Source organism: Lithobates pipiens, unplaced genomic scaffold (assembly GCF_037356315.1).
Source record: "Lithobates pipiens isolate NorthernLeopardFrog02 unplaced genomic scaffold, aLitPip1_a1.2 Scaffold_22, whole genome shotgun sequence".
Classification (NCBI taxonomy): domain Eukaryota; kingdom Metazoa; phylum Chordata; class Amphibia; order Anura; family Ranidae; genus Lithobates; species Lithobates pipiens.
Window position 1 is genome coordinate 33,203,301 of NW_027507784.1, and position 12,534 is coordinate 33,215,834.

A 12,534-nucleotide genomic window follows, 5' to 3' on the forward strand; every position below is an offset into this window, starting at 1 on the left:
TGGTGGTTTGGAGAGTTCACAGAGTAAGGGCAATGCAGATGAACAGGTAAATTCAAGCAGCCCTCACGGGGGCCATGCTACAGAAGATTTGAAAAACATTGCCTGGTCTAAAGAGTCTGGATTTCAGTTGCGACATTCAGATGGTAGGGTCAGAATTTGGCGAAAACAATATGAAAGCATGGATCCATCCTGCCTTGTATGGATATACTCAGGCTGGTGGTGGTGTAATGGTGTTGGGGGAATATTTTCCTGGCAAACTTTGGGCCCCTTAGCACCAATTGAGCATCGTTTAAACACCACAGCCTACCTGAGTATTGTTGCTGACCATGTCCATCCCTTTATCACTACAGTGTCCCCATCTTCTGATGGTTCCTTCCAGCAGGATAATGCACCATGTCACAAAGCTCCAATCATCTCACCACTGGACAATGAGGTCCCTGTACTCCAATGGCCTCCACACTCACCACATCTCATCCAATAGAGAGCACCTTTGGAATGTGGTGAAATGGGAGATTCACATAATGGATGCGCAGCCGACAAATCTGCAGCACCTACATCATGCCATCATGTCGATATGGAGCAAAATCTCTGAGGAACGTTTCCAACACCTTGTTGGATATATGCCATGAAGAATGAAGGCAAAATGGGGTCCAATCCAGTACTAGCAAGGTGTACCTAATAAAGTGGCCGGTGGGTGTATATTAGTGGTAGTATTAATGCTATTATACCTGACGTTTGGTTCCTGCCATATAAATGTTTGGATTTTGTTGTCTATGTGTTTGGACTGAACCCTAAACTTTTATATCTGCTGGATAGCCAATAAGAAATGTCCATGTCACACAGACAGACACTTGAAGAAGGACCCTCCCACTTTGCAATCTAGAAGGTAGAATACTTAGAACCTGGAGGGTCACATGACCACAGATTGTAAGTAAAATAGTTTTTTACATTAGTATTTTTGTTTAAAGTAAAATGGCGATTATCTAAAGGGGGTGGGGGGTTATTAACTGGAGTCCAGGTTTAACAAGCCAAATTTTTATTATATTTTATTTTATTATATTTTTAAGTATTGTATTGGATTTATGGCTGTAATGAAGTGATTTGTGATCAGCCTTATACAGAATATACTGCTGGACATGTATATAATATACTGTACAAATGTGTGTTACTCACCGTCACCTTCTTTGAGTTTTCTCTGCATCTTACGCCTTATCTTAAATTCTTTTAAATTTTTAAGAATCTCCAAGATTTTTTCTGTCCCGAGTTTTTCATTGAATCGCTTGAAGATTAGCGCAACAATTCGCTCCTTGAGTTTCCTGTACAGATTTTTCATCTTAATTTTCTCAGTTTCACCTGGAGGCTTCATGTTGCAAAGAGCCGTCTTAAATTTTTCCCATTTTCCTCGTGAAAGCATTTTCAGATATTTTGTTATTATTGCTTGATTTTTTACATTTAGGCTGGTAGTTGCTGAACACTGCCAATAAAAAAAAAATATATACATAAAAATAAAATACGGTAGTTAAAAATAACCGAGTAGAATTGTCACCATAAAATAAATTATTCTTCATAATAGCAATTTCTACTAATGCTAAATTTTTTATATACAATGTAAGGACTCCATTACACTAGCAGCAGCCCTTCATGCCCCTCTGAAAAGCGATCCATGATGGAGTTGACTTGTAGGGGATATGTCTCCTCCTCACCACCTATTTTAACCCAGAAAAGCCTACACCACAACATGTGGTTGTAGGGTGGTTGCAGTGTGCCCCATTCACTTTGGCAGAAATATTGCCCCAGTAAAATAACAGCTCAACTGCCTTTAGACATGTACATGACGAAAAAAATTGTTTTGTTTTGTTCTGATTCATTAACCTAGTTATTTAGTTTAGTTAAATTCGGTTGAATCACTAATTTCCTATTGGGAATCAGATCTATGTATTTTTTCAAATTTTCTTCTACTCTACTTTTTCGATTTGAATTTCGATTTTTTTAGATTCAAATGCACCAGTCAAGATTTTTACATTTTTATTTTGGAACTGACAGACAAATGATAGACAAAAGTGTTCTGATTAATAAAAGTAATATCTTTAGAACCCCATTCATACATGGTCAAATGGTCTCACGCTACACAACAACAAATATCCCCCTCCCAATGGCCAAAATTTGGACATCCACCTCTAAGATTTCCCGATGTGTGGCGCAAAAAGAGACAGCTTACAAGGTATTATTTTTTTTGGTATAGGACACCTGAGGTTCTCCATCGGTACGATCCCTCCCTTTCTCCTCTCTGTTGGAGATGTGGTAAACTTAAGGGTACTCTTTATCATATCTTCTGGCAATGTGAATTGATAGCTTCTTTTTGGTCCAGGGTGGTATCTTTTCTCCAACAGGTCTTCAGTATCTCCATTTCGCTGGACCCGATGCATCTCCTTCTGGGTCTTCCAGTCCCTGGTTTTGGAAAATCCTCAAATAAATTGGCCTCCTTCATTCTACTAGCAGCCAAACGAGCTATCCCTGCATGTTGGCTATCCACCTCCCCCCCCATCCCAGACCCAGCTAATACAAGGTATTGGTGATATCCGCAGAATGGAGCATATGTCAGCTCGGAAGACGCCACTGATAGGTTTGATAAGATATGGGATCTCTGGGATAGTTCAATCCATGGTTCCTCTCAGTGATAGTACCCTGGTTGTTTTGTAGTCACCTCTCACCATTGGAATACAGGCTCCTTGTCATTATCCCCTTGAAACTCATTTGGGGCCTCCGCCCCTACCCCCCCCCCCTCCTCTTTTCTTTATTTATTTTTTTTCTTATATTTATTTTTTCTGTAATGACCTATTTTTTTTTTTTCTGTTATGATCTATGATGTATCATTTCACCATGTATGTAGTCTCAATTACTGTACCTAAATTGCTGTACGTTTTGTAACGTTCTGTTTGTTCCTTGCACTTTAATAAAAATACAATTTAAAAAAAAAAAGAAGTAATATCTTACTTTCAACATTTTACTATGTACAATAATGTACAGAAGTTTTAAGCAGCTGAGAAAAAAAAATGTACAAATGCTTTCAAATATTTATATTTTCCTGGTTTCTTTTTATCAATTTTACATTTGCAAAGTTATCAAACAAAAGAAAAATCTTCATCAAATTATTACAACGACTCTTTAAATCACCTTTGGCTTAACAGCATTATTTCCAAATGGTACTCTAATAACCTTTGATTTCAGTAATATGTTTACAGTTTGAATTCGCATGGAATTCGATTTAAAATTCGATTCAAATTTCAATACAAATTTCTGAGAATTCTGTAAAATTTGTTTGTACTACAATTCTGTGATTCAGATATAGTCAAATCTCTGAATAATGAAAATTTTGTCTGAATATTTATTCGGAAAAAAATGATCTGCACATGCTTACTGCTGTTACCACCCCCCGCCTCCCATGTGAATGAGATCAGGTTAGATTTCTGAGAATGCAGATGTTTATCTAATTCATTTTTATCTTTTAATTTAATGGACATATTTTTTATTTTTACCTAAGAATGGAACAGTGAAACCATAGTTACCAGTAACAAACAAAATCCTAATTTCCTCTCAAAATTAAGCTGATTCTCAGTGTTCTGTATGTATGGACTCTGCACAGTACCACTTCTCTTGTCCTGTATGCCGGGTGTAATTCTCAGTATCTATTCTTATTCTGTATGTATGGACTCTGCACAGTACTACTTCTCTTGTCTTGTATGCTGGGTGTAATTTTCAGTATCTGTTCTTATTATATACTGTATGTATGCACAGTACCACTTTTCTTGTCTTGTATGCGAATTTCAGAATCACAATAAGAACAAATTCAACCTCTTGTCGCCCGCCCACCGCCATATCAGTGCCCTGATTACAATAAAGCCCCCACAGTGCCAGAAAATAGGTGCCCACCAATGCCAGCAATCAGTGCCCACAAGTGCCAGCAACCAGTGGCCATTAGTGATGCCAGTCAGTGCTGGCTATAAGTGCTGCCCATCAATGCCCATCACTGCTGCCTATCAATGCCCATCACTGCTGCCTATCAATGCCCATTAGGGATGAGCTTCGTGTTCGAGTCGAACATACGTTCGACTCGAACATTGGCTGTTCGTCTGTTCGGTGAAGTCCGAACATTTTGGTCCGTTCGCGTCAAATTCGTGTGACGCTCACGGCCCACAATGCACTGCGATGGCGCAGTGCATTGCTGGCTCATGATTGGCCAAGCATGCACTGTGACCCCGCATGCTTGGCCAATCGCAGCGCCAGCAGCGAGGAGAGCCATGATTGGCCACAGGCAGGATGCCTGTGGCCAATCATAGCTCAGGCTGTGTAGTGCACGCCCCACACTATATAAGGCCGCCAGCGCGGCGGCCTTTTGTAGTGTGTTGGCGTCTGAAGCAGTGAGTGTTCTGTGTACCTTCAACACAGTACACACCGATCGTTTTCGGCCGATTTTCGATCTTGCTGTTGTGTAGTGGTTATTGTCTGCGTGGACTGACCGCAGTATACACCGCTATATTCACCTCACCTATATAGCTAGTGATCTATCTTTTATAACAGAGCTTGCAGTCAGTAGTGTTAGGAGATAGTGCGTGCTGTCTGCGTGCTCTGTACCCAGTACATACCGCTATATCCACCTACATAGCTGTTCTCTATTTGAGCCCACTTGCCATCTGCAGGAGTTATTGGAAGTTGTGTGTGCTTCCAGCACAGCACAGTATACATCTGTATATACCCCTTTATCTCTGGTGTTCTATAATAAAGGCATCTGCAGGAGTTAGTGGGTGTTCTGTGTACCTTCAACACAGTACACACCGATCGTTTTTCGGACGATTTTCGATCTTGCTGTTGTGTAGTGGTTGTTGTCTGCGTGCCCTGACCGCAGTATACACCGCTATATTCACCTCACCTATATAGCTAGTGATCTATCTTTTATAATAGAGCTTGCAGTCAGTAGTGTTAGGAGCTAGTGCGTGCTGTCTGCGTGCTCTGTACCCAGTACATACCGCTATATCCACCTACATAGCTCTTCTCTATTTGAGACCACTTGCCATCTGCAGGAGTTATTGGAAGTTGTATGTGCCTCAAGCACAGCACAGTATACATCTGTATATACCCCTTTATCTCTGGTGTTCTATAATAAAGGCATCTGCAGGAGTTAGTGGGTGTTGTGTGCCTCTAGCACAATATACACTACCCAACTGCTTTTTTACCCAACTCCCTTCAGGCCATTACCATGTCTGAAGGCCAGCAAGGAGAGGCAGACAGCCGCGAGCCGATAAAAGAGGGCAAGCAGGCTCTGTGTCTAGAGACAACAGTGCTGGTCGTGGATGCGGTGCATTGTCATCAGCACGTGGCCATGGGACACGCTTGTCCTTCTTTTCGGCAGCTGGACATGTTGAACCGCAACATGCCAACGACTTGGTAGAGTGGATAACCAAGCCCTCTTCATCCTCCTCATCCTCTCTCACCCAGTCTCAGGGTACTAGCAAAGCAGCTGCCAACTCATCGTCTTCCCTCCTCTCAATGTCATCATCAGTGACTCCTTCCCTAGACCCACCACGTCCTCCTGAGGAGTCTCCTGAACTCTTTGAGCACAGTGTTGGGTACATGCTCCAGGAGGATGCTCAGTATTTTGTGGGCTCTGATGATGACACTCAGCTAGAGGAAGGCAGTAGCGTGAGCGCAGAGAGAGGGGATGCTCAAGAAGGACAGCAATCTGGCAGTCATGTTCCACAAGCTGCAGCATACTGCCAGGTTTGCTACAGCGATGAAGAGGGAGGGGATGATGAGGGCACTGACTCCACGTGGGTGCCTGGAAGGAGAGAGGAGGAGGAGGAGGAGGAGGAGGCACATGTCCAACGAGGCAGGATGCCCTCCGGGGGCCAGCTTAGGGGCAGCACACTAAATGCTAAATGGCTAAATTGCTAGCACTTCAACTGCTGCCTTTTCAGTTGGTAGACTCGGCCCCCTTCCGTGAGTTTGTACAATGTGCGGTTCCTCAGTGGCAGGTCCACAAACGCCACTTTTTCTCACGGAAGGCGATTCTGGCTCTCTACCGGCATGTGGAAGGCAATGTCCTTGCCTCGCTGGACAGGGCGGTCAGCGGTAAGGTGCATATTACCGCTGACTCATGATCCAGCAGGCATGGACAGGGACGTTACCTGTCTTTCACGGCCCATTGGGTCACTCTTCTGGCAGCTGGGAAGGATGCAGGACAAGGTGCAGTAGTGTTGGAGGTTGTTCCGCCACCACGCCTCCAAAATGCTACTATTGGTTGTGACACACCTCTCTCCTCCACCCCCTCCTCTTCTTCTTCCTCCATGGCCTCTTCCAGTGCTCTTTCCTCAGAACCAGCGGTGCTCCGTAGGCGTTCCAGGGGCTACGCAAGTACGCAGGCAAAACGATGCCATGCCATGCTTGCGCTGGTTTGTTTGGGGGACAGGAGCCGCACTGGGGCGGATGTTTTGTCAGCTCTGCAGGGGCAGGCCGAGAGGTGGTTGACGCCATGCCAGCTTAAGCCAGGAATGGTGGTTTGCGACAATGTCACCAACCTCCTCTCCGCCCTCCGACAGGGACAACTGACCCATGTGCCCTGTGTAGCTCACGTCCTTAACCTGGTGGTGCAGCGGTTCTTGGGCAGGTACCCCGGCTTACAGGATGTCCTGAAGCAGGCCAGGAAAGTCTGTGTGCATTTCCGCCGATCATTTAATGCCTGTGCTCGGCTGGCTGAGCTCCAAAAGGAGTTGAACCTACCCAAGAACCGCCTTATATGTGACATGCCCACCAGATGGAACTCAACATTGGCCATGCTGCAGCGGCTGCACACGCAGCAGAGAGCCATCAATGAGTACCTGTGCGACTACAGCACCAGGACAGGGTCAGGGGAGCTCGGTTTTTTCTCACCACGCCAGTGGGGCATGATCAGGGATGCATACACTGTCCTGTCACCGTTTGAGGAGGCCACAAGGATGGTGAGCAGTGACAGTGCATGCATCAGTGACACTGTACCTCTTGTCCACCTCTTGGAGCATATGCTGCATGGAATAATGGACAGGGCACTTGAGGCAGAACAGAGGCAGAAAGAGGAGGACTTCCTTGCCTCTCAAGGCCCCCTTTATCCAGACAGTGTTCCTGCTGTGCCACCCATCACACAGGAAGAGGATGAGGAGGAGGAAGAGGAGGAGGAGGATGATTGTGTCAGCATGGAGGTGGAGGCTGGCACTCAGCATCAGCATCAGCAGCAGCAGCAGCAGTCTTGTAGAGATGATTTACAGTCCCAAGAAACACGTGGACTTGTACGTGGCTGGGAGGAGGTAGCTGCGGATCATGTTGTCCTTAGTGACCCAGAGGACTCCGGACCGAATGCCTCAGCTAACCTACGCTGCATGGCCTCCCTGATCCTGCAAAGCCTGCGGAAGGATCCTCGTATTCTTCGGATCAAGGAGAGGGACCATTACTGGCTGGCCACTCTCCTTGATCCACGGTACAAGGGTAAGGTTGCCGACCTTATCTTGCCATCGCAGAGGGAGCAGAGGATGAGACATCTCCGGGAGGCCTTGCAGAAAGGTCTGTGCAACGCGTTCCCAGAGACTGGGAGGTTACAAACTCCTGGTCCTGGACAACGTGTTGCTGAAGCATCGGTCAGAAGGAGCGGTGGAGAAGGTGGCCGTCTGACTGATGCTTTCAGACAATTTTTTAGTCCGCAGCCCCAAGGTATGATCGGTTCCAGCACCCATCGCCAGCGTCTGATTTACATGGTGCAGGAATACCTAGGGGCAAGGTCAGACTTGGACACCTTTCCCACCGAAAATCCTCTGGCTTACTGGGTCTTGAGGATGGATCACTGGCCAGAGCTTGCACAGTATGCAATTGAGCTACTGGCCTGTCCTGCATCCAGCGTTCTTTCGGAACGCACCTTCAGTGCTGCTGGTGGCTTTGTTACCGATCACAGGGTGCGCCTGTCCACCGAATCAGTTGATCGACTGACCTTCATCAAGATGAATCAATCTTGGATCACCCACAGCTACCAAGCACCTGAAGCTGATGTAACAGAATAATTTTTTTTGAAATATCACATCCCTTCAAGACTGTCTATGCTGATGCTGAGTGACTGTCCTGTTATGTTGATTGTCTATCCTCTTCCTCCTCCGCTGATATGTTGGAAGAACATTTCTGGTTCTGGTTGATGCCATCAGCCCAATTTTTCTGCCCCTGTTTAACAGGGGCGTTTAAGTACAATTTTTGATGCAATGCTTTGCAGCAGGGCTAATTCCTGCAATCAAACAAGAGTATATGGGAGAGGTTGCAGTGTGGTGGCACCAGCACCAGTGCCTAAGGCCCAATTTTTCTGCCCCTGTTTAACAGGGGCATTTAATTACAATTTTTGATGCAATGCTTTGCAGCAGGGCTAATTCCTGCAATAAAACTAGAGTATATAGCAGAGGTTGCAGTGTGGTGGCACCAGCACCAGTGCCTAAGGCCCAATTTTTCTGCCCCTGTTTAACAGAGGCGTTTAAGTACAATTTTTGATGCAATGCTTTGCAGCAGGGCTAATTCCTGCAATAAAACTAGAGTATATGGAAGAGGTTGCAGTGTGGTGGCACCAGCAGCAGTGCCTAAGGCCAAATTTTTCTGCCCCTGTTTAACAGGGACATGTAATTACAATTCTTGATATAATATTTCACAGGAGGGCCCCTTCCTGTGCCCACCCAGAGTAACGGTGAGGACTTATAGTGTTGTGGCACCAGCACCACAACCACCAAAGGTCAATTTTTCTACCACTGTTCAACAATGGCATGTAATTACAATTTTTGATATAATTGTTCACAGCAGGGCGCTCCAGCGCCCACCAAGATTCACTTTCAGGGCTTACAATGTTGTGGCAAAACCAACACCTTGTTCCGCCATTTCTGCAGAGCATATAGGGCAGGCCCCTACTTTCAAACATCCAACTTACAAACATCTCCTACTTGCAAACGCAAGGAGACAGCAGCAAGTGAGATGAAAAAAGATGGACGACAAAACAAATTATACAGGGGTGATAACCCTTCCCTATGTTTTCCAAAAAGCTTAAAAATAGTTTTTTTGACTGGAGCTACACTTTAAAAATGTACCAGTTGAAAATTACAAACAGATTCAACTTAACACAACAAACCTACACAGTCCCTGTCTTGTTTGCACCGCCTGTATACTGCTGTTCTGAGTATATAGGGCCTGGGGGCCACACGCATTTCCTTTTTTTAATATGGGTACAGGGTTCCACTTAATATGCGTACAAGACCCAAATAGGCTGGTAATGGGCAGGGAGGGCTACCCATGCCATTTTTCTCAATGATTTTCAACCATATTGCAGGAACCAGATATAACATTAAAACCGCAAGCAGTTTTAAATGGTGTTATTTCCGTTAAATGTCATTTTGTGCAGGGACTGTTCTAAACACGGGAAACACGTGGCACTTCACAGGCATACTACAGACACCCCCCAGGCACCATATTTAAAGGAATATTTCACTTTTTTTTCACTTTAATCGTCATTAAAATCAGTGCTCCTGCCAAAACGGCCATTTTTAAAAACATTTTAGGCATTGACCCATGTCCCCTGGGGCAGGAGCCAGGTCCCCAAACCCTTTTTAGGACAGTATCTTGCATATTAGCCATTAAAATTAGCACTTTTCATTTCGAACGTTCGAGTCCCATAGACTTCAATGGGGTTCTAAAGTTTGTTCAAATTTGGGGTCCGTTCGAAAGTTCTGGTGCGAACCGAACCGGGGGGTGTTCGGCTCATCCCTAATGCCCATCATGGTTGTCCATCAATGCCACCCATCAATGCCCATCAGTGCTGCCTATTCGTGATGCCTACCAGTGCCCACCAGTGCTGCTCATCAGTGCCACATATCAGTGACACCTATCAGTGCCCATAAGTGCAGCAAATTGGTGCCTCATCAGTGCCCCCTAATCATTGTCCATAAGTGCAGCCTCATCAGTGCCCATAAGTGTCACCTCATCAGTGCAGCCTATCAGTGATCATCAGTGCCTGCTCATCGATGAAGGAGAAAAATTACTTATTTACAAAATTTTACTGACAGAAACTTTTTTTTTCAAAATTTTTGCTTTTTGTTAAAAAAAAATTTTGAAAAAAAAAACTAAAACGTGATTAAATATCACGAAAAGAAACCTCTATTCATGTGAAGAAAATTATAAAAATTTCAAATGGGTACAGTGTAGCATGACTGCACAATTGCCATTCAAAGTGTGACAGCGCTGAAAGCTGAAAAATGGCCTGGGCAGGAAAGGGGTGAAAGTGCCCTGTATCGAGATGGTTAAACAAATCTGAATAAAATTATAACAAAATAAAATTGTGTCCGAATTTGAATTGTATTTGAAACAAATTCAAAAACATAATTTTAAATGTAAACAAATTGCTGATTTCCTTTATTGACTGTGTGGAAGTTTACCTAAAATAACTGATGCTGTTTTGAAGCCAAATGGTATTCAAATATTGAGTTAATTTAGATTTCTATTTGCTCATTTCTGCATTTTTAAAATGGATAAAAATAAACTTCTCATATTCTGAATAAACCGTATTAATACAAAGAAGATTAACGTGTCAACAATCAAACTGTCAGCATTTCTGGTGAATGGAGTAAATTTAGCATAATTTGTGTCCAGATCAACATACAGTGTATGCTTTTTATAACCTAGGACCCTTTAATATTTTTCAGTTTCCTTTTGGTAAAGGTTTAAGCCGGCCATAGATGGTGTGGTTTTCTTTTCTATAACCACAAGTTGATGGGTGAATCACTGCTGCGAAAGGGGGGGGGGGGGGCATATTGTGGGCGTGATGAGCCATTCCTACCGGAAGAAATAGCAATATTGCTAGCGGCTATATATATATATATATATATATATATATAGGGACAATTTTACCTGGCAGAGATAAAATATTGTGGGCGTGATGAGCCATTCCTACCGGAAGAAATGGCAATATTGCTAGCGGCTATATATATATATATAGGGACAATTTTACCTGGCAGAGATTCCTCTGCTTTTGTATAATCACAAAAAAATAAAAAAAATAAAAAATCTGTATCCTGTATCAATGCAAAAATAATAGTTAATTTTTAAAGGAGCAGTGTTTTTAATGATGCTTAAATTGAAACAATAAAAATTAAGAATTCCTTTAACCACTTGGGATCCGCGCTATTGCCAAATGACGGCATCAGCGCGGACCCACATTTCCGGGACTACGTCTATTGACGTCGTCCCGGATACGAGCGGCCTGCGCGCCCCCTGAGGGGCGCGCGCGGCGCGCTCTGTGATCGGCGAGTCCGTGAGACTCGCCTGATCACCGATCCGTGCAAGGGGTCGATCCCGACCCCTTATCACGTGATCAGCTGTCAGCCAATGACAGCTGATCATGTGATAGAACGGAGCCGGTAATCGGCTATTATTCCTCCTCGCGCTGACAGCGCGAGGAGAGAAAAAAAAAGCCGATCACCGGCGGCCGTGATCGGGACATCAGTCCCGATCACGGCCAGCAATACAGCTGACCACCTGCCCCCTGCCAGTGCCCACCTGCCCACCGCCGTGCCATCCTGAATAAAAGTAAGTGCCCCCCATCAGTGCCCCCATCAGTGCCCCCATCAGTGCCCATAGTGCCCACAGTGCCACCTACAGTGCCACCCACAATGTCACCCACAGTGCCATCCAGCAGTGCCACCAACAGTGCCACCCACAGTGCCCACAATCTGCCTCAAAGGTGCTGCGACCCAGTGCCGCCCATCAGTGCCCAGCAGTGCCGCCCATCAGTGCCCAGCAGTGCCGCCCATCAGTGCCCAGCAGTGCCACCTATCAGAGCCACCTATCAGTGCCACCTATCAGTGCCCATCAGTCCCATCTATCAGTGGTACCTATCAGTGCCCATCCGTGCCACCCATCCATGCCACTTATCCGTGCCACCCATCCATGCCATCTTATCTGTGCCCATCTTTGCCCATCAGTGCCGCCTTATCTGTGCCCATCGGTGCCGCCTTATCTGTGCCTATTAGTGCCGCCTTAACTATGCTTATCAGTGCCCACCAGTGCAGCCTATCAGTGCCCACCAATGCAGCCCATCAGTGCCCACCAATGCAGCCCATCAGTGCCCACCAATGCAGCCATCAGTGCCGCCTAATCAGCGCACTTCAATGAAGGAGAAAAATGACCCGTTTGCAAAATTTTATAACAAACTATTAAAACATGATTTTTTTTTTTTTTTTTTTTTGCATCTTTTTTTGTTTGTTTAGCAAAAAATAAAACTCCGAGCTGTAACTAAATACCACCAAAAGAAAGCTCTATTTGTGGGAAAAAAATGATAAAAATTTCATTTGGGTACAGTGTTGTATGCCCGCGCAATTGTCATTCAAAGTGCATCAGCGCTGAAAGCTGAAAATTGGTCTGGGACTGAGGGGGGTTTAAGTGCCCAGTAAGCAAGTGGTTAAAGTGCCTGGGGGTCCATTTAGTCTGCCTGTAAAG

At 44.9% G+C, this 12,534-nt stretch overlaps 1 protein-coding gene across 25 annotated transcripts in view; it reads right to left on the bottom strand.

Moving 5' to 3' along the window:
- LOC143923526 (uncharacterized) overlaps positions 1-12,534 on the bottom strand; it is a 213,321-nt gene that overhangs the window by 34,841 nt on the left and 165,946 nt on the right. For all 25 annotated transcript variants that reach the window (XM_077447270.1, XM_077447271.1, XM_077447263.1 and 22 more), the window contains one exon: positions 1,174-1,474. In XM_077447270.1, the coding sequence (XP_077303396.1) occupies positions 1,174-1,474 (301 nt within the window). The remainder of the gene's footprint in view (positions 1-1,173; positions 1,475-12,534) is intronic.